This window comes from Pongo abelii, chromosome 6, assembly GCF_028885655.2.
Source record: "Pongo abelii isolate AG06213 chromosome 6, NHGRI_mPonAbe1-v2.0_pri, whole genome shotgun sequence".
Lineage (NCBI taxonomy): Eukaryota > Metazoa > Chordata > Mammalia > Primates > Hominidae > Pongo > Pongo abelii.
In genome coordinates, this window is record NC_071991.2 from 149,935,642 (window position 1) to 149,958,732 (window position 23,091).

General features: G+C 47.0%; 1 protein-coding gene across 1 annotated transcript; it reads left to right on the forward strand.

The window, feature by feature from the left end:
* The first annotated feature begins 6,830 nt into the window (after window positions 1-6,830).
* Window positions 6,831-16,231, forward strand: LOC129060749 (collagen, type I, alpha 1a-like). The gene is made up of 3 exons (XM_054560794.1): window positions 6,831-6,893; window positions 13,954-14,499; window positions 14,570-16,231. The coding sequence occupies exons 1-3, from the start codon at window positions 6,831-6,833 to the stop codon at window positions 15,209-15,211; spliced, it is 1,251 nt and encodes a 416-aa protein (XP_054416769.1). The 3' UTR covers window positions 15,212-16,231.
* The last annotated feature ends 6,860 nt before the right edge of the window (window positions 16,232-23,091 follow it).

Consider the following 23,091-nt stretch of genomic DNA (forward strand, 5'->3'; position numbering starts at 1 on the left):
GATTTTGTCTAGAATCTAAGTATCCTCTTTAATGTCATCTTTAAGTGTCCTTTTTTTTTTTTTTTTTTTTAGATGGAGTCTCACTCGCCCAGGCTGGAGTGCAGTGGCATGATCTTGGCTCAATGCATCCACCTCCCGGGTTCAAGTGATTCTCCTGCCTCAGCCTCCCAGTAGCTGGGATTACAGGCGCCTGCCACTAAGCCAGACTAATTTTTTTGATTTTTTTTTTTTTTTTTTTTGAGATGACATCTCACTCTGTCACCCAGGCTGGAGTGCAGTGGCATGATCTCGGCTCACTGCAACCTCCACCTCCCGGGTTCAAGAGATTCTTCCGTCTCAGCCTCCTGAGTAGCTGGGACTACAGGCGTGCGCCACCATGCCCGGATCATTTTTGTATTTTTGGTAGAGACAGGGTCTCACCATAATGGCCAGGCTGGTCTCGAACTCCCGACCTCGTGATCCACCCGCCTCAGCCTCCCAAAGTGCTGGGATTACAGGCATGAGCCACTGCGCCCAGCCAATTTTTTTGAATTTTTTGTAGAGACGTGGTTTCACCATGTTGGCCAGGCTGGTCTCGAACCCCTGACCTCAAATGATTCACCCGCCTCAACCTCCCAAAGTGCTGGGATTACAGGCATGAACCACCGACCCCAGCATAAGTGTCCTCTTTAGTTGTCAAAACATATGACTCAAACATCAAGTTGGTTTTTTTCTCCTACTGACTATGGAGAAGTTGACCAGAATTTGACCTCAATTTGGCCAGATGCAGATTCTTCCTCTGAGGTTACAGGATCAAGGTCTCCTAGCATGCTAGGTCTCAATCCTCAAAGGTTTGCCTTTGGGGTTGCCTACATATTTCTCTTCCAAGATGAGCTGCTTGCTTCAACACCAGAAGCAGCTGAATTTCAGAAATGGCAATTCCTGGAGTACATTTGTACATTTTCTTTTCTTTTTTTTTTTTGAGACGGAGTTTCACTCTTGTTGCCCAGGCTGCAGTGCAATGGCATAATCTCGGCTCACCGCAACCTCCGCCTCCCAGGTTCAAGCGATTCTCCTGCCTCAGCCTCCCTAGTAGCTGGGATTACAGGCATGTGCCACCACGCTCAGCTAATTTTGTATTTTTAGTAGAGACAGGGTTTCTCCATGTTGGTCAGGCTGGTCTCGAACTCCGGACCTCAGGTGATCCGCCTACCTCGGCCTCCCAAAGTGCTGGGATTACAGGCATGAGCCACTGGGCCTGGCCATTCCTGGAGTGCATTTTCTACAAGAACTTGTAGCTGGTGGACTCATCCCAGATCCCTTCCAGCTTTGTGACACTGCTATACTGTGCTCCAGGTTGATCTAGCAACCAGAGAACAATAGCCACAATCCGGAGAAAACAGGGGAGGAAAATGAGAACTGAGTCCTGGGAAATGAAGGAAATGAGAGGCTGACTTGCATAGTGGAGGCTGGGACTGAGCCTTGGGAACTGCTCATCCATTTGGGCTATATATAGGCCAGTCATGGTGGCTCATTACCTCTAATCCCAGTAGTTTGGAAGGCCAAGGCAGGCAGATCGCTTGAGGTTAGGAGTTTGAGACCAGCCTGGACAGCACACTGATACCCCTTTTCTACAAAAAAATAAATAAATTACCCAGGTGTGGTGGCGTGCACATGTAGTCCCACTTACTCGGAAGGCTAAGGCAAGAGAATCTCTTGAACCCAGGAGGCGGAGGTTGCAGTGAGCTGAGATGTTGCCACTGCACTCCAGCCTGGGCAACAGAGCAAGACTCCATCTCAAAATAATAATAATAATAATAATAAATTAAAAAATAAAAATTAACTGGGCATGGTGGTGCATACCTGTAGTCCCAGCTACTAGGGGGCTGAGGTGGAAGGATTTCTTGAGTCCAGGAAGTCGAGGCTGCAGTGAGCAGTGATTGGTCCACTGCACTCCAGCCTGGGTGACAGAGTGAGACCTTTTCTCAAGAAAAAAAAAAAAAAAGACTTCAATCTACAAAAACATTGGAGTTCTGATGAAGAGAAAAAGTTATCAATTCCAAACTGTGAAAAGAACTGTGAAGAGAAGATTGAAAACAAAACAACAGAAAAGAGTTGTCATAGTTTGCCAGTCCTTTCTCTACATGGGCCAGCCTCTTCTCATGCGTATTGAGTTGTTTCTCCAGAGTCTTTATTTATTTATTTATTTTTTTGAGATGGAGTCTTGCTCTGTCACCCAGGCTGGAGTGTAGTGGTGTGATTCCGGCTCATTGCACCAGTAGACAGGTATGACAGATATTTCAAAAGTAGCTGAGTCACCTTTTCCCCTGAAACATCAAGCATCCCCACCCCTGCCCCCACCCCCCGCCGCAGGCTAAAGATCCTCTTTCCTAACTAGGGAGGAAGAGGAAGAAGCTTAGGGTAAGAATGAGGGAGATGGTGGTAGAATCTCTGACAGGGATTCTACTCACCTCCCAGTGGGTTCCAAGGAGTGAGATGGGGGAGAGGACAATTAGAATCCGCAGCAAAGTTTGGGGGTCTGAGAACAGAGGAGATTCTCTGCTTCCAATCTGGAACCCTGGGGCCCCGAGGAGTTCCCTGTGCCAACAGGACAGCAGAGCTGTAGAGCAGGAATGGCTGAGGCCTCGGGCGGAGATGGGCCCGGGGTAGTTGATGGGATGTTCGCAGTGCGGAGCAGCCTCAGAGAACAGCCAGGGTCCCCCATGAAGCAGCAACCATGAAGCCCCTGAACCTTAGGGCATTTCCAGGTCATGAGAAAAGGTAGGACTGTAAACTTAGCTGAGGCTTGAGAAAGACAAAAAATGACCTCAGACCACAGGACACCAAGATGCTGCATCACCCAATGGACTGGAGGCTAATTGTGGGGTGAATGAGAGAAGGAGGTGAAGGAGGAGATCAAGAATGGACTTTGTTGAGGTTTGGCCTGATCAGGAAAAATCATAAAAGGCCGAAGTTTACCTGGAATTGACTAGATTAATTATTTTACCATCAGGCAGAAAAAGGGGGCTAGAAATAGAAATACTGAAATGATTTAGTTATAAAAGCACAGCACGAATACTTCCCACACATTGAAGAGTAGGACTTAAGAATTTAAACTCTCAGCTGGGCGTAGTGGCTCACGCCTGTAATCCCAGCACTTTGGGAGGCCAAGGCAGGCAGATCACCTGAGGTCAGGAGTTTCAGATCAGCCTGGACAACATGGTGAGACCGTGTCTCTAATAAAAATACAAAAATTGTCCAGGCGTTTTTGTGGGTGCCTGTAATCCCAGCTACTCGGGAGGCTAAAGCAGGAGAATCGCTTGAGCCTGGGAGGCAAAGGTTGCAGTGAGCCAAGACCCTGCCACTGCACTCCAGACTGGGCAACAGAGTGAGACACCATATCAAAAAAGAATTTAAACTCTCTACAAACGTGAATTTTCTTTTTTTTTTTTTTTGAGACAGAGTCGCTCTTTCCCCTAGGCTGGAGTACAGTGGCACAATCTTGGTTCACTGCAACCTCTGCCTCCCGGGTTCAAGTGATTCTCCTGTCTCAGCCTCCCAAGTAGCTGAGATTACAGGCACCCGACACCACGCCCGGCTAATTTTTGTATTTTTAGTAGAGATGGGGTTTCACCATGTTGGCCAGGCTGGTCTTGAACTCCTGACCTCAAGTGATCCACCTGCCTCTGCTTCCCAAAGTGCTGGGATTACAGGTGTGAGCCACCACACCCGGCCAAATGTGAATATTGAATAAGGACTTCAGACACTGTCCTCTGGGTATTACCAACAGGGTTTGACACTAGTAATTGCAGCACCACATAAGAAAGACCAGACACTGGTTAGCAAAACAATGGTAATCTTCTGCAATGCAGCACATGTTTGAGAAGCAATTTTATACAGTAGACAGGGTGGAAAAAATGGCTCTTTGGAAGTTTTCTTCTAACTCACAGAATGCATCAGCAAGGAAAGATGGATCCCGGCAACCTCAGGGGACATATGCCTCTCTATAGTGAAAAATATTTTCTCTCTTTTTTTTTTTTTTTTTTAGATGGAGTCTCCCTCTGTCCCCCAGGCTAGAGTGCAGTGGCGCAATCTCGGCTCATGCAAGCTCCATCTCCCGGGTTCACCTCATTCTCCTGCCTCAGCCTCCTGAGCAACTGGGATTACAGGCCTCTGCCACCACGCCCAGCTAACTTTTTGTATTTTTAGTAGAGATGGGGTTTCACTGTGTTAGCCAGGATGGTCTTGATCTCCTGACCTTGTGATCCGCCTGCCTAAGCCTCCCAAAGTGCTGGGATTACAGACGTGAGCCACTGTGCCCGGCTGAAAAGTATTTTCATATCCAGATCAACATTCATTTCTTAAAACATCTTAACACATGTCCTCTGCCTCCTGTGTCCACAGACTCCAGAACCCTAGCATTCCAGAATCCCCCCTCCCTACTGTGGCTGCTCCCCTCTTGGCAGGCACCCCAAATTCTGGACTAGTATTTCCCCTACAGAAGAGAACAAGATCAGCCAATCTCAGACTTCCCTATGCAGATGCAACATATTATGTTTCATATTTCAATCCTAGTCAGTCATTTTGATTGCAAACCTCCTTCTATTTCAATTTTATTACTGTGGGTTTCTTTTTGTTGTTGTTTGTTTTTTTTGAGACAGAGTCTTCCTCTGTCACCTAGGCTGGAGTACAGTGGCACAATCTCAGCTCACTGCAGCCTCCACCTCCCGAGTTCAAGCAATTCTCCTGCCTCAGCCTCCCAAGTAGCTGGGATTACAAGTGCGTGCCACCACACCCAGCTTATATATATATATATATATATATATATATATATATATTTTTTTTTTTTTTTTTTTTTTTTTTTAGACAGAGTCTCGCTCTGTCACCCAGGCTGGAGTGCAGTGGCACGATCTCGGCTCACTGCAACCTCTGCCTCCCAAATTCAAGTGATTCTCCTGCCTCAGCCTCCTGAGTAGCTGGGATTACAGGCGCACACCATCACGCCCGGCTAATTTTTGTATTTTTAGTAGAGACGGGGTTTCACCATGTTGGCCAGGCTGGTCTCAAATTCCTGACCTTGTGATCCGCCCACCTCGGCCTCCCAAAGTGCTGGGATTACAGGCGTGAGCCACCGCGCCTGGCCTATATATATATATTTTTTGCATTTTTCGTAGAGATGGGGTTTCATCATGTTGGCCAGACTGGTCTCAAACTCCTGACCTCAGATGATCCACCTGCCTCGGCCTGCTGGGATTACAGGCATGAGCCATGCGTCAGGCTAGTGTAGTTTTATTTACAAGAGGCATAACAATCCATGAACCAAGATTGAAATATTGTTTCAGGTGAAAATAGTTTCTAAAACTACTTGTGATATTTTCTACGTTAGATTTTGAGAAGAATCTATACTTGCCTTAATTCCTAAAACTAAATAGAAAGCATTTCAAAATATACCCATATGTTACTGAAATTTAAAGTCTTTTTTTTTTTTTTTTTTGAGACTGAGTTTCACTCTTGTTGCCCAGGCTGGAGTGCAGTGGCATGATCTCGGCTCACCACAACCTCTGCCTTCCAGGTTCGAGTGATTCTCCTGCCTTAGCCTCCTGAGTAGTTGGGATTACAAGCATGTGCCACCACGCTCAACTAAATTTTTTTTTTTTTTTTTTTTAGTAGAGATGGGGTTTCTCCATGTTGGTCAGGCTGGTCTCAAACTCCCAACCTCAGGTGATCCACCCACCTCGGTCTCCCAAAGTGCTGGGATTACAGGCGTGAGCCACCATGCCTGGCCTGAAATTTAAAGTCTTAATTTAGATGTTCAACATCTTACAACAAAGATACAATCTATAAAGTCTGATGTTCTTTTTTTTTTTTTTGAGACAGAGTCTCACTCTGTTGCCCAGGCTGGAGTGCAGTGGCACCATCTCGGCTCACTGCAACCTCTGCCTCCCGGGTTCAAGTGATTCTCCTGCCTCAGCCTCCCAAGTAGCTGTGACTACAAGCGGGTGCCACCACGCCCGGCCAATTTTTGTATTTTTAGTAGAGATGGTGTTTCGCCATGTTGGGCAGGCTGGTCTCAAACTCTTGACCTCAAGCAATCTGCCTGCCTTGGCCTCCTGAATTGCTGGGATTACAGGTGTGCGCCACCACGCCCAGCACTGGATTTTCTTAAATTTCTCTTCTTTCATTTTTTTTCCTCTACTGAGCACTTCAGCTTTTAATAAAATTTTCTTCTTTTATCTATGAATACTCGTAAACTTTTTTTGGGGGGGACTTATCCAAATGATGAGCTTCTGAGAGTGTTGCAAGCTAAACATCTCCTCTCATTCTGCATAGAAACAGTGAAGTTCTGGAAGTAAGTGTAACTATTTACCTTACAAGTCAATAAACCCAAGGGTGCACTGGGTTTATTGTTCGAACAATTTCAACATTTATTAAGTGCCAACCCTTGTAAAAAATTACCCAGCAACCAGAATTCAACTTGGTCAGCAGGCAAGGAGTCTTGATCAGACAAACTCGCCATTTTGAAATATGAAAAATTATGCCGGGCACGGTGGCTCATGCCTGTAATCCCAGCATTCTGGGAAGCCGAGGCGGGCGGATCACAAGGTCAGGAGATCAAGATCATCCTGGCTAACATGGTGAAACCCCATCTCTACTAAAAATACAAAAAATTAACTGGGCATGGTGGCGGGCGCCTGTAGTCCCAGCTACTCGGGAGGCTGAGGCAGGAGAATGGCGTGAACCCGGGAGGTGGAGCTTGCAGTGAGCCGAGATCGCACCACTGCACTCCAGCCTGGGCGACAGAGCGAGACTCTGTCTCACAAAAAAAAAAAAAAAGAAAAATTACATGGAAGATGGCTGGAGAAGACAAGGGTCGCATGCTTCTGTGTGCCACTGCCACAGAAACATCCTGGATGGTCAGCCCCTCAGTGAATGAATGGAGCTGTTTTGAAACCAGTGGGATGATGACAACTGTGAAAAGACCCCACTCGGATCTCCTGCTGCAGGTGTAATTGACTGAGAACCTCAACTGTTGTCCTCTGAATCTACCACCACCACATTTACAATAAGACCGTGCTTCCTGAGGGCTATGCCCAGACAGCGACTACGGGATAATAAGGTCACTTCCTGCCAGATTCTAATGGGGACTTGGGTCAGTTTGGCCAAAATCATCTGAGACCTGCACTGCAGTCTGGGACCCTCCTACTTACTCTGTTCTCTTTTCTTTCTGGGGGGTCAAATTTCCCCATTCCAGCCAGGCGAAGTGGCTCACACCTGTAATCCCAGCACTTTGGGAGGCTAAGGAGGGCGGATCACCTGAGGTCAGGAGGTTGAGATCAGCCTGGCCAACATGGTGAAACCCCATCTCTACTAAAAATACAAAAGTTAGCCAGGCATGGCGGCACACACCTGTAATCCCAGCTACTCAGGAGGCTGAGACAGGAGAATCACTTGAAGCCAGGAGGCAGAGGTTGCAGTGAGCTGAGATCTCACCACTGCACTCCAACCTGGGTGACAGAGCAAGACTCTGTCTCAAAATAAATAAATAAATAAATAAATAAATAAATAAAAAATAAATAAAATTCCTCATTCCTCCAACTTTCTCCACTTTTTTCCCCTCATCAGTGTTTCTTCCATAAATCTCTTGTATGACAATTGTCTTGGCATCTATTTTTCAAAGGACCTGAACCAACACAAGGTGGTAAAATATGAACATAAAGTTACTGATTTAGCCGGGTGTGGTGGTGCACGCCTGTGGTCCCAGCTACTCAGGAGGCTGAGGTGGGAGGATCGCTTGAGCCCAGGAGGTGGAGGTTGCAGTGATCCAAGATAGCACCACTGTGCTCCAGCCTGGGCGACGGATTGAGACCTCGTCTCAGGAAAAAAAAAAAAAAAAAAGTTAAAATTAACAATATAAAAAATGATGACTGATATAGTTTGGATATTTGTCCCTGCCCAAATCTCATGTTGAAATGTAACCCCTAGGGTTGGAGGCGGGGCCTGGTGGGAGGTGTTTGGGTCTAGGGGTGGATCCCTCATGGCTTGGATAGCCAGTGAGTTCTCACAAGATCGGGCTGTTGTAAAGTGTGTGACACCTCCCCCATCCCTGCTATAGCTTCACCTTCTACCATGATTAAAAGCTCCCTGAGGCCTCCCCAGAAGCCAGGCAGATGGTGGTGTCATGCTTCCTGTACAGCCTGCAGAACTCTAAGTCAATTAAACCTCTTTTCTTTTTTTTTTTAAGATGGAGTCTCACTCTGTCACCCAGGCTGGAGTGCAGTGGTGCAACCTTGGCTCATTGCAGCCTCCGCCTCCCGGGTTAAAGCAATTCTCCTGGGATTACAGGTGCCCGCCACCATGACTGTATTTTTTTTTTTTTTTTTTTTTTTTGAAACAGAGTCTCCTTCTGTTGCCCAGGCTGGATTGCATTGGCATGATCTCAGCTCACTGCAACCTCTGCCTCCCAGGTTCAAGCTATTCTCCTGCCTCAGCCTCCCGAGTAGCTGGAACCACAGGCATGCAGCACCCCGCCCAGCTAATTTTTGTATTTTTAGTAGAGACGGGGTTTCACCATGTTGGCCAGGCTGGTCTCAAACTCCTGACCTCAGATGATCTTCCCACCTCAGCTTCCCAAAGTGCTGGAGATTATAGGCGTTAGCCACTGTGCCCGGCCTAAACCTCTTTTCTTTATAAATTACCCAGTCTCAGGTATTTCTTTATAGCAAGGCAAAGAATGGCCTAATGCGATTTCTCTCTAACAGGTTGCCTCTTCCTAGTACTTGATTTGCCCTACCAGGTCAGCAACTCTCCTCAAATGTCAGTCAAGGAGAGACAACTTCAATTTATAGCCAACTACCACACCAATCTCTTTCATCCTAAGAACAATTCCCTATGCCACTCCTTAATGGTACATGAAGGGCCATGTCTCAACTACACCTTCCCCATCTTAACAAGAACACGAGCATACACATACACACCACACACTCTTTCTCAAGTGCCATTATTCATTTTGAACCAAGTAAGCTTATCCTTTGAAGGCACTCTCCATTTCTCCCCTTAATGAGGCATAATTACTACATTAATAATAACACAAATAAAATGCTTCCCATAAGAATAGCATTTCCAGGCGGGCACGGTGGCTCACACCTGTAATCCCAGTACTTTAGGAGGCCGAGGCGGGTGGATCATCTGAGGTCAGGAGTTCAGGACCAGCCTGGCCAACATGGTGAAATCCCATCTCTACTATAAATATAAAAATTAGCCAGGCATGGTGGACACCTGTAATCCCAGCTACTTGGGAGACTGGGGCAAGGGAATCGCTTGAACCTGGGAGGTGGAGATTGCAGTGAGCCAAGATCGCACCACTGTACTCCAGCCTGGGCAGCAAGAGCGAGACTCTGTCTCAAAAAAAAAAAAAAAAGAATAGGATTCCCAAGCCTTATACATAAACAGTACCTCATTTGATCCTCATCATAACATCAAGGGTAGACATGACCAGTATTATTAGCCTCACTTCACAAAGGAAGAAACTGAGACTCAGACTGTTGTCTCTGGGTGTCAGTTTCCAAGTCTGTCCAATGAAGGATTGAGCCCTGTGACCTCTAAGAACTCTTCCACTTCTAAAATTGTATAATTTCCATAATTTGTCTGAAATCACTAAGATGGTAGTTAGTGGCAGATTAGGGACCTGAGAGAATGACTTGGTGCCAGGCTGATTCTCCCACAACGTGTTATCTTTGCTGCCAATAGCAATGGCTAACATTAGCTATGCGATGTGTCCTGCGCTGCGCCAGTTACTCACGAGGCATTGTTATTTATTTATTTATTTATTTTTTGAGATGGAGTTTCACTCTTGTTGCCCAGGCTGGAGTGCAGCGGTGCAATCTCGGCTCACTGCAACCTCCGTCTCCCAGGTTCAAGAGATTCTCCTGTCTCAGCCTCCCAAACAGCTGGGATTACAGGCGTCCATCACGCCTGGCTAATTTTGTATTTTTAGTAGAGACGGGGTTTCACCATGTTGGTCAGGCTGGTCTCCAACTCCTGACATCAGATGATCTGCACGCCTCAGCCTCCCAAAGTGCTGGGATTAGAGGCGTGAGCCACCACGCCAGTCCAGAGCATTGTTGAATACCTACTCAGCATTGTCCTCCATCCCGCTGCGTAAATGTATTGAGATTTCAGTTACATACACACTTAATGGAGAAGGCGACACCACCCCTACTCCAAGGATGTACTCTGATCGACACTTTCCATTCTTCTGGCCATAGTCATTGGGTGACTTGGGGGCTGTGAACTGGAATGCTGGAACAGAAGTACACTCTTTCCTACTGAACATACATTAGGAAGCACTGGCTTCTACTGCTACTGGCAGCCTCTCTGTGGCCCTAAGGGGAAGCCTCAGGATTCTTGTTTGGAACTGATAGTTTTTAGTAGCTAAAATGTGAGATGTCTATACCGTATCCTTAAAACTCTGAACAAACAACATAGGCAAAGACAGATGATGTCCCTGAGACCCAGAGAGGATATTAGACCTTGCTCAGCATACATTACCTATTGGGGGCCAGTTAGGACTAAATTACAAGTCTCCAGCAACTGACCTAGGGTTCTCTCGGCCTCAGCATGTAGAAAGGGCCCCACATGCAAAGGTTCCAGATAAAGATCAGACCGTGATCTAGCTGATGAACAGAACCCAGAAGTATGTTTGAGGGGGAGGAAGGAGGAGAGTAAGAGAGGCCTTCTTCTGTTCTGCTTTTCTGCCCTGAGGGGATGACACTTAACCACTGCAGGGGCTGCAGCTGAGCTGCAGGGATGGTCACACTGAACCAGTACTTCTTCCCTTCCCCCACTCTAAACCTCTGCCAAGCAGAGAGCCTCTGAGACTGCTCTGGAGAAAGGGGCTGCCTGCCAACTATCTGCCCACCTGGGGCCAGGGTGAGGGCAAGGCCAGTGGCTACATTCTGTGAACAGCTGGAAAAAAAGTAGGCAACACAGTGGCCTTGAGACAATGGCCTTCCCACTCTCCTTGTCACAAAATAGCAGGATTAAAAAAAAGGGGGGGGAGGATATTTATTTAATCCTTTTGTTACAAATTAAAGTTGCTAATTTGTTTTCAAAAATTGCAGGAAATAAAGTACACGAATCAAAGAAACACAAAATATTTAAAAACAAAATAGCTATTTTCCTAACTTCTTACTTATAGGTGTGTCTATACAATTTTGGCAGAATCCAAAGGGAAGGACAGTTTGGTTAGTCCATTTGGTCACAGCAAATGTACCTGTTCATTTGTTCATCAAGGAGTTCTTGAGCACTCACCTTGTGCCCTGAAGATACAGTTCAGAAAAAACACTGAAAAGGCCCCTGTGTCCAGCAGCTCACATCTTAATGGTGGAAGGGAGATGAAGGAGAACAGACCATAATAAGTAAGTAAACAATGATTTCAGACTGTGCCAAGAGCTCTGAGGAAAACAGGGTGATATGATAGGGAGCGGGGAAAGGTATTTTAGGTGCAATGTCAGAAATGCCTCCCTCAGGCCAGGCGAGGTGGCGCAAGCCTGTAATCCTAGCACTTTGGGAGGCCGAGGTGGGTGGATCACTTGAGCCCAGGAGTTTGAGACCAGCCTGTGGTTTCATCATGTGAAACCCAGACTCTACAAAAAAAAAAAAAAAAAGAAAGAAAGAAAAAAAATTGGCTGGGTGCCATGGCTCATGCCTGTAATCCCAGCACTTTGGGAGGCCAAAGCGGGTAGAACTCAGGAGTTCAAGACCAGCCTGGCCAACATGGTGAAACCCCGTCTCTACTAAAAATACAAAAATTAGCTTGGCACCATGGCGGGCATTTGTAATCCCAGCTACTTGGGAGGCTGAAGCAGGAGAATCACTTGAACCCAGGAGGCGGAGGTTGCAGTGAGCCGAGATCACACCACTGCACCCCAGCCTGGGTGAAAGAGCAAGACTCTGTCTCAAAATAAATAAATTAAATCAAATCAAATTAAAATTTAAAAATTAGCCAGGTGTGGTGGTGCATACCTGTAGTCCCCACTACTTGGGAGGCTGAGGTGGGAGGATCACCTGAGCCCAAGAGGTCAAGGCTGCAGTGAGCCGAGATTGCACCACTGCACTCCAGGCTTGCGGACAGTGAGACACTGTCTCAAAAAAAGAAAAAAAAAAAAAAAAAAGAAAGAAATAAAGAGAAAGAAAGAAAAAAAGAAAAAGAGGCCAGGTGCGGTGGCTCACGCCTGTAATCCCAGCACTTTGGGAGGTTGAGGTGGGCGGATCACTTGAGGTCAGGAGTTCGAGACCAGCCTGACCAACATGGTGAAACCCTGTCTCTACTAAAAATACAAAAATTAGCTGGCTGTGGGGGCAGGCACCTGTAATCCCATCTACTAGGGAGGCTGAGGCAGGATAATCACTCGAACCTGGGAGGCAGAGGTTGCAGTGAGCCAAGCCTGGGCGACAGAGTGAGACTCCATCTCAAAAAAAAAGGAAAAGGAAAAGGAAAGGAGAAAGAAATGAAGAAACGAAAGAAGAAAGGAAGAAAGAAAAATAAAAAAGAAAAGAGAGAGAAGAGGGAAGGGGAGGGGAGGGGAGCAGGGAAGAGAGAAGAGGGTGGGCCCAGTGGTTCACGCCTGTAAGCTGAGGTGAAGGAGTCAGAGACCAGCCTGGCCAACATAGTGAAACCCTATCTCTACTAAAAATACAAAAATAGCAGGGGGTGGTGGTACGTGCCTGTAATCACAGCTACTCAGGAGGCTGAGGCAGGAGAATCGCTTAAATCTGGAAGGCGGAGGTTGCAGTGAGCTGAAATCGCACCATTGCACTCCAGCCTGGGCGACAGGGCAAGACTCCGTTTCAAAAAAAAATAGAGAAAGAAACAAAGAAAGAAAGAGAAATGCCTCCCCAAGGTGACAGATGAGCTAAGCCAGGCGAGAAGTCTAAAGAAATTCAAGTGCAAAGGCCCTCTGGCAAAAAGGTCTTGGCAGAAAGGTGGTCAGTGGGCCTGCTGCATTGAAACTGCTCCTGTAAGGCAGGGATCCTGTAAGGTAGACCTTGAATGCCATGATGGGGAGCTCGGTTAGGACCCCCATGATAGGTAGGAAGGCAGCTGGAAACAGCAGTTCTGCCATTCTTACAGGTATATTAATGAGCCATGATGGGTCGTCCTGGTGGACCTCTGGAGCCTCACCTGGGTCGACGTTTGAGGTCTCCCACTTTAGTGACCCTGGGAAAGTTACTTGAGTTTCATTTGAACAGCCAAGGGTTTCTCGTGTTTGATGCCAAATGCCTTGTGCGGGGATTGGCTCCAAACCTCAGCCTCATCAGTCAATTTCTCCTTACATTCAAGAGCAGCCATTTACAAAACGAGCTCAGAAAATTTTAAAAAATATACAAATTTTAAATCGTTAGAATACTGCATAAACTAAAAGTAGGCCGGGCGCAGTGGCTCACGCCTGTAATCCCAGCACTTTGGGAGGCCGAAGCGGGCGGATCACCTGAGGTCAGGAATTGGAGACCAGCTTGACCAACATGGAGAAACCCCGTCTCTACTAAAAATGCAAAAATTAGCTGGGTGTGGTGGTGGGCGCCTGTACTCCCAGCTATTTGGGAGGCTGAGGCAGGAGAATTGCTTGAACCCAGGAGACGGAGGTTGCAGTGAGCTGACATCGCGCCACTGCACTCTAGCCTGGGCGACAGAGCGAGACTCCATCTCAAAACAATCACATAAAAACAAAGTAAAAGTAAATCCCCCAGGCAAAGCTGATTATATTGCTGGGATAATAGACTTTGTCACTGCAGTCTCACTTGGTACTTTAAGAAACTCCATCTTGATCCTAGGTCTGGGTTGATCTGGGCGTTCCTGCTAATTCTGTTTTAAAAACCTAAAGCAATAAAAATGTTGATATTGACATTTATCATTTTTATCCTCGCCCTCTGCCTTGTTTTGCTGGGAGATCTGTTCCACTTGGCTGAGTTTAGGGAGGGCGGGGAAGCGGGGGAGAAACCGAGGCGCAGGGTGGAGAAAGGGAGAAGCCTTGCAGACTGAACACAAGAGAAAACCTGGAGAAGGGATTCGCTGCTGCTTATTTCAGGGAAAAAAACCGAGAAGTGAAGCACAGAGGGGTCAGGTTCCGGGAGCGGCTGGAAGGTTGCAGGAGGCCCCGGGGCAGGTCCTGGAGCTCAGGCAGCCGGCACCGGGGGCCCAGCTCAGGCCGCGGGGTGCAACCCGGCAAGAGCGCTCGGGCTGCCGAAACGGGAGGAGATCAGAAAAAGGAGAGACGTGGAAAAAAGGAGAGGAAGAGGAGCAACACTCAAGCGGGAAGGAAGAAGGCAGACACTGAGGAACACCCGCAGGAACCCGCAGACAAGCAGCGAGCCGGGCTGGGCTGTGAGAAGGGCCCGCGGAAGAGGCGGGGCGCCAGGCGGCGCGAGGCCAATGGGACGGCGGGCCGGGGCCAGGGCGGGGCACTAGGCGACACGACGCCAATGGGAGGGCGGGCCGGGGCGAAGGCGGGGAATTACGCGGTGCGAGGCCAGTGGGAGGGCGGGCCGGGTCCTCCGGGCTGAGGCGGGGTGCCAGGCGGCATGAAGCCAGTGGGAGGGCGAGTTAGGGGAAGGGGCGGGGCCCCAAGCCAATGGAAGGGTGATACCGAGAGGGCGGGGCGCCAGCCGGCGTGAGAGCCAATGGGAGGCCAAGCCGAGGACCGCGGATGGTGGGCCGCCCCGCAAGGGTAGGGAGACCCGGAAGGCGGTGGGGGCGGGGAGTGGAGCTGACAACCTGTCAAATCCACTTTGGGACGAACTAGGTCACGCGCTCCCCGGGCCGGGCACCCCTGCCCGCCAGGCCCGGCCGCGGCTCCTTCCTCTTCCTGCCCGGGGCGGTGGGGGTGGGGCAGGCCTCGGGACACCTGCCTCCGCCGCCGGCCGCCGGCCTCGCGCGGCTTCCCGGGCGGCTCTGCCCCGGCCATACACTCCCGGCCCGCTCGCCGCGGGAGGAGCCGTGGTTCCGCGGACCCGGGCGCGCTCCCTCCCTGGCCACTGGGAGACCCCCGCGGCCTCGCAGGGGAAACCTCGGGACTCCCCCGCGCCCCTGGCCGTCTCTGCGTCGCTCCTTCTCGCGCGCTACCGTGGACTCGTCCCCGCGGGCCCCGGTTGGCGGAAGCTGCGGGGGCCGGGGTCGCACTACTTGGCGCGGAAGGGCCGGCGGTGGGCGGAGGGATCCCCGTCCGCGGGGTGAGCCGCAGGCAGGAGCCGGGAGGAGCCGCAGGGAAGAGCCAGGAGGAGCCGCAGGGGGGGGCAGGGAGGAGCCTGGCGCCCGCGCCCACCCGCTGCGCCCACGCGTGCCACGGTCACCTGTTCCCCGCGGGAGCCCGGCCGCGCTCTGGGGGAGGCGCGCGCGCAGCTGGGGCTGCCTGGGTCTGGGAGCTCCGGGGCCGCCGGGGCCGCCGCTTTATGCCCGTGGAGCCGCGGGGAAGGCGCCGCGCGCTCGGGTCTTCCCGGCGGGTCGTCCTGCACTTTCCCCCTCTCCAGTACGGACCGCGGCGTTCTGTTTCCAGGCAAAGAAAAACAAGTAGACTCAGAAGGCAGCGTGAATCCAGGGCCCGGGATGCAGGGTTTGCTGAAACGCCAGCCGGTGCGATCGCGCCCCTGGATTCCGCTTAGCCCGCGCGTCCATTTCCCTGCACGGTGGACTCAGTAAAGCCGGATCTGTCTAACGCCTGCAGCGTGGATGTGGAGGCGGACTAATCAAGCAGTGCTCTGTTATTATTTCTACCCATCCCTTTTCTCCATGTTAATTTGCTTAGAACTTTAACATTGAATGGACAGCAAATGTCATGTTCTGTTTAATTTTCACTCCTAGACCATTATGTTACTTTCTCTCCCGAACAAGGTGACGCATTGTTTTGAGTAACAATGACCAACTCATCTACTTTTCTTCCAAATTGTGTAAATTAAAGGGTAAAATGTGGGAAAACGCTAAATCTGAATGCTAAATTTGAACATTTCACACAACGATAATTTGAAATGCTTCTTTGCAATATTGTGGCGTTTCAGAACAGATAAAAATATTTCGTTTTGAGACATTTGTTCAACAAATACTTCTTGGACGTTTATATGCAAAGCAATGCATATAACATTTTCATTACTTTGCAAGTGTATTTATCAGTAAAAGAATTTTGTTTTAAATTCTAGCCTTCATTTAAATGTATTTTAGTTACCACATTGGGAAGAAAATAAAATATTACTATGTACGGAATGTACAGACATATGTTTTTACATTTACAAAAAATAGTCACTAAGAAAGAAAATATGGCTGAGTGCTGTGGGTCACGCATGTCATCCCAGCACTTTGGGAGGCCGAGGCAGGCGGATCACCTGAGGTCAGGAGTTGGAGACTATCCTGACCAATACGGTGAAACCCAGTCTCTACTAAAAATACAAAAATGAGCCTGGGCGTGGGGGCGGGTGCCTGTAGTCCCAGCTGCTTGGGAGGCTGAGACGGGAAAATTGCTTGAACCCGGGAGGCGGAGGTTGCAGTGATAGTGCCACTGCACTCCAGCCTGGGCAACAGAGCGAGACTCTGTCTCAAAAAAAATGTATATAGATATAGATGTCTATTGGTTATATAGCTATCTATACATAGATCGCTATATATAGATCTCTGTATAGATCGCTATACAGAGATCTATATATAGAGATCTATGTATAGATCGCTATATAGAGATCTATATATAGCGATCTATACAGAGATCTATATAGATCTCTGTATAGATCGCTATATATAGCTATATATAGACAGCTATATATCTATATAGATCTATAGATCTATGTATAGATATATAGCTATAGATATCTATAGATCTATATAGATATGTATAGATATATAGCTATAGATATCTATAGATCTATATAGATATGTATAGATATATAGAGATCTATAGATCTATATAGATATATGTATATCTAGCTATCTCTATATAGATATATGTATCTAGATACATATAGAGATATCTAGATAGCTCCATATAGATATACGTATATGTATAGATATATCTATATATAGATATATGTATAGATATATCTATATATAGATATATGTATAGATATATCTATATATAGATATATGTATAGATATATCTATATATAGATATATGTATAGATATATCTATATATAGATATATGTATAGATTTATATATAGATATATCTATACATATATGTATATATACATATATGTATATATATATCTATACATATATGTATAGATATATGTATAGATATATATAGATATAGATATATCTATGTAGATATATGTATAGATATATCTATATAGATATATGTATAGATATATATAGATATATGTACAGATCTATAGATATCTATATATAGATACATAGGTATATCTAGATATCTATATATAGATATGTAGGGATATCTAGATATCTATATATAGATATATATGTTCCTTAAATTCAACATAAGAATGAGCTTATTCATAATTAGCTGTAGTATTACACTTGAACTACCATATTTATTACATTTATAAATACTATTTATAAATAGTAATATAAATAGTAAATGCTATTAACATTTAGTAAATGCTATTAAGGTAGGAATAGAGGTTCCAATCTTTTAAATAGAAATTAAATACAAACAAAGCAACAAAAAGAGACCTTTCATATATGGTTATTGGCTTTTCATTGTAGCCAGTTCCTTACTGCCAGCTAATTTTCCAAAAGGAATCGTTGCTTTCTGTTTTGACCAATTGGCAACCTAAACAGTGCTAGAAACTGTTAGCCGTCATTGGGTATATAAATATATATCTTATTTCAAATGTTTTGTTATCTTCCTACTGAAGGTTGTTTTCTTCTCTTCTTTTTTTTTTTTTTTTTGAGACGGAGTCTCATTCTGTCACCAGGGCTGGAGTGCAGTGGCGCGATCTCAGCTCACTGCAACCTCCGCCACCCGGGTTCAAGCCATTCTCCTGCCTCAGCCTCCTGAGTAGCTGGGATTACAGGCGCCTGCCACTATGTCCAGCTAATTTTTTGTATTTTTAGTAGAGATGGGGTTTCACCATGTTGGCCAGGCTGGACTCAAACTACTGACCTCGTTATTCACCCGGCGCGGCCTCCCAAAGTGCTGGGATTACAGTCATGAGCCCGGCCCTCTTTTTTTTGTTTCTTTTTTTTTTTTTTTGTGCTCATCATTTTGATCTTAATACCCACTAAAAAGAAGATAAAGCTACAAGTGTTTTTCTTCAAATCACGAGATTGTCAATAATAGAAAGTCAACACTGTCAAATCATGAGAATGAATTGCATATCATTGTACAAAAATTGAATACTGGAATTTAGCTCCTAGATCTATTATATTACCATAATAAGAAAAACTAAAGAATTAAAAAATCTAAACAAAATGCAATCCTAAACTATGTTGCGGCCAGGGACAGTGGTTCACACCTGTAATTCAGCATTTTGGGAGGCCAGAGCAGATGGTGGCTTGAGCCCAGGAGTTGGAGACTAGCCTAGGGAACATGGCAAAACCTCATCTCTACAAAAAGGAAAAAAGTACAAAAAATTAGCTGGGCGTAGTGGCACATAGCTGTAGACCTAGCTACTCAAGAGGCAGAGGCAGGAGGATTGTGTGAGACTGGGATGTTGAGACTGCAGTGAGCCATAATGGTGCCACTGCACCCCAGCCTGGGCAACAGAGCAAGACCCTGTCTTGAAACAACAACAAGAAGTTCATCTTGCTGCATTTCAGTATTTTTAACTCCTTTAACGTAGTGTAGACAGTTTTGATATGATGAGTCACATCTTTTTTTAACATCTAATTTCTTTTTTTTTTTTGAAATGGAGTTTCACTCTTGTTGCCCAGGCTGGAGTGTAGTGGCATGATCTCTGCTCACTGCAACCTCTGCCTCCGGGTTCAAGCAGTTCTCCTGTTTCAGCCTCCCAGGTAGCTGGGGCTACAGGTGCCTGCCACCATGCCTGGCTAATTTTTGTATTTTTGGTAGAGACGGGGTTTCACTTTGGTCAGGCTGGTCTCGAACTCCTGACCTCAGGTGATCCACCCACCTCGGCCTCCCAAAGTGTTTGGATTATAGGCGTGAGGAGCCCGTCCTTAACGTCTAATTTCAGAAGAAAGCTAATTCTTTTTTTTTTTTTTTTTTGGAGACGGAGTCTCGCTCTGTCACCCAGGCTGGAGTGCAGTGGCGCGATCTCGGCTCACTGCAAGCTCCGCCTCCCGGGTTCATGCCATTCTCCTGCCTCAGCCTCTCCGAGTAGCTGGGACTACAGGCGCCCGCCACCACGCTTGGCTAATTTTTTGTATTTTTAGTAGAGATGGGGTTTCACCGTGGTCTCGATCTCCTGACCTCATGATCTGCCCGCCTCGGCCTCCCAAAGTGCTGGGATTACTAGCGTGAGTCACCGCGCCCGGCCGAAGAAAGCTACTTCTTTCCGTTCCTCTTAAAGATGAAAATTAGAAACATTCTGCCTTAATTATTTTTATTTTTTTGAGACAGAGTCTTGCTCTGTCACCAGGCTGGAGTGCAGTGGCGTGATCTCAGCTCACTGCAACCTCCGCCTCCTGGATTCAAGCAATTCTCCTGCCTCAGCCTCCCAAGTAGCTGAGACTACAGGCTCGCACCACCACACCTATCTAATTTTTGTATTTTTAGTAGAGACAGGGTTTCACCATGTGGGCCAGGATGGTCTTGATCTCTTGACCTTGAGATCCACCTGCCTCAGCCTCCCAAAGTGCTGGGATTACAGGCATGAGCCACCATGCCCGGCCTTTGCCTTAATTATTTCTTCTGTTGTATCCCCTGCTAGCAAACTTTTGGAATAGGTTTGGGAAATTAATTACCTTTATAAATGGAGTTACTATTTTGCCCAAACATTTCATGTATAATTCTGTAAGGAGGATTTTTATAATTCCCTACCCAAATGTCTTGGCACAGTTTTATTTCTCAATTGGTAGTGAATTTCCTAGACTAGGAGGAAAAAGCAGGAAGTCTTCTTACTGCTTTTGGGGAGAAGGGTGGGTGGCTTTACCTTGGTAAGGACATTCTCAGGGCAGCTCAGAATGCTGAGGTTGAGGACTCTGTGGTTGAAAATTCAGCTTGAACCCAAAGGGTAGAATATTTTGTGAATGGGAAACAAATATACTTTGAGTTAGAGGTTACACATCAGTGGTCACAGATATGTATTGTTTGTGTCTACAATGTCTAGAAATTTTAACATTAGTTTCCAAGATTTAAAAAATAAGAGATTTCAGGGCCGGGCATGGTGGCTCACACCTGTAATCCCAGCACTTTGGGAGGCCAAGGCGGGTGGATCACTTCAGGTCAGGAGTTTGAGACCAGCCTGGCCAATATGGTGAAACCCCATCTCTACTAAAAATACAAAAAATTAGCCGGGTGTGGTTGCAGGCGCCTGTAATCGCAACTACTTGAGAGGCTGAGGCAGGAGAATTACTTGAACCCGGGTGGTGGAGGTTGCAGTGAGCTGGATCTTACCACTGCGTTCCAGCCTGGGAGACAGAGCAAGACTCCGTCTCAAAATAAATAAATAAATAAATAAAATAAAAAATAAGAGATTTCAGATAAGAATACAGAATTGTAACTTCTTCTGGAAATTAGTCAGATTTGGCCATTTCTTGCACGATTACCTGCGGTATTGCTGACTAGCTGCTGCCCTCTTTACACAAAGTGTACACTCCATACATCAGGCTCAGTACAGTCATTTATCTTCACCACCTGGCCACTGCAGGGATCTGTGTTTGGAATACTGATATGGTTTTGCTCTGTCCCCACCCTCCTAAATCTCAACTTGAATTGTAACTCCCGGAATTCCCACATGTTGTGGGAAGGACCCAGAGGGAAGTAATTGAATCATGGGGACCAGTCTTTCCCGTGCTACTCTCGTGATAGTGAATACATCTCACGAGATCTGATGGGTTTATCAGGGGTTTCTGCTTTTGCTTCTTCCTCATTTTTTCTTGCTGCCGCCATGTGCCTTTTGCCTCCTGCCATGATTCTGAGGCTTCCCCAGCCATGTGGAACTGTAAGTCCAATTAAACCTCTTTCTGTTCCTAGTTTCTGGTATGTCTTTAGCAGCAGTGTGAAAATGAACTAATAAATCCCAGCACTCTGGGAGGCCGAGGTGGGTGGATCACCTGAGCTCTGGAATTCGAGACCAGCCTGACCAACATGGAGAAACCCCATCTCTACTTAAAAAATACAAAATTAGCCGGATGTGGTGGCACAAGCCTATAATCCCAGCTACTCAGGAGGCTGAGGCAGGAGAATGGCTTGAACCTGGGAGGTGGAGGTTGCACTGAGCTGAGATCGTGCCATTGTACTCCACCCTGGGGCAACAAGAGCAAAACTCCATCTCAAAAAAAAAAAAAAAAAAGAAAGAAAAGAAAACGAACTAATAAAGTAAACTGGTACCAGTAGAGTGGGGCGTTGCTGAAAAGATACCCCAAAATGTGGAAGTGACTTTGGAATTAGGTAACAGGCAGAGGTTGGAACTGTTTGGAGGGCTCAGAAGAAAACAGGAAAATGTGGGAAAGTTTGGAACCTCCTAGTGACTTGATGAATGGCTTTAAAAAAATGCTGATAGTGATATGAATAATAAGGTCCAGGCTGAAGTGGTCCCATACGGAGATAAGGAGCTTGTTGGAAACTGGAGCAAAGGTGATTCTTGTTATGTTTTAGCAAGGAGACTAACAGCATTTTTCCCTGTACTAGAGATTTGTGGAATTTTGAACTTGAGAGAGATGATTTAGGGTATCTGGCAGAAGAATTTTCTAAGCAGCAAAGCATTCAAAAGGTGACTTGGGTGCTGTTAAAAGCATTCAGTTTTTAAAGGGAAACAGAGGCCAGGCACAGTGGTTCATGGTTGTAATCCTAACACTTTGGGAGGTCGCGGTGGACATATCTCCTGAGGTCAGGAGTTTGGGACCAGCCTGGCCAACATGGTGAAATCGTGTCTCTACTAAAAAATGCAAAAATCAGCTGGGTGTGACAGCATACAACTGTAATCCCAGCTACTCGGGAGGCTGAGGCAAGAGAATTGCTTGAACTGGGGAGGCAGAGATTGCAGTGAGCTGAGATTTCAACATTGCACTCCAGGCTGGGCAACAAGAGTGAAACTCTGTCTCAAAAAACAAAAAACAGGAAAACAGAACATAAAAGCTCAGAAAATTTGCAGCCTCTGATGCAGTAGAAAAGAAAAACCCATATTTTGAGGAGAAATTCAAGCTGCCTGTAGAAATTTGCACAAGTTGCAAGAAGCCTAATGGTAATCCCCAACACTATGGGGAAAACGTCTCCAGTCCATTTCAGAGACCTTCACAGCAGCCCCTCCCATCACAGGCCCAGAGGCCCAGGAGGAAAAAGTGGTTTAATGGGCCAGGCCCAGGGTCCCCATGCTGTGTGCAGCCTAGGGACTTGGTGCCCTGTGTCCCAGCGGCTCCAGCCGTGGCTGAAAGGGACCAGTGTAGAGCTCAGGCTGTGGCTTCAGAGGGTGGGAGCCCCAAGCCTTGGCAGCTTCCATGTGGTGTTGAGCCTGCACAGAAGTCAAAAATTGAGATTTGGGAACCTCTGCCTAGATATCAGAAGATGTATGGAAATGCCTGGATGCCCAGGCAAAAGTTTGCTGCAGGGCGGAGCCCTCACGGAGAACCTCTGTTAGGGCAGTGCAGAAGGGAAACATGGGGTCGAAGCCCTCAGACAGAGTCTCTATTAGGGCACTGCCTAGTGGAGCTGTGAGAAGAGGGCCACCATCCTCCAGACCGCAGAATGGTAGATCCACGGACAGCTTGCACCATGTGCCTAGGAAAGCCACAGACACAACACAAACTTATGAAAGCAGCCAGGAGGGAGGCTATAGCCTGCAAAGCCACAGTGACAGAGCTGCCCAAGACCATGGGCACCCACTTCTTGCATCAGCATGACCTGGATGTGAGACCTGGAATCAAAGGAGATCATTTTGAAGCTCTAAAATTTGACTGCCCTTGGGACCAGGTGTGGTGGCTCATGCCTGTAATCCCAGCACTTTGGGAGGCCGAGTCAGGTGGATCACAAGGTCAGGAGTTTGAAACCAGCCT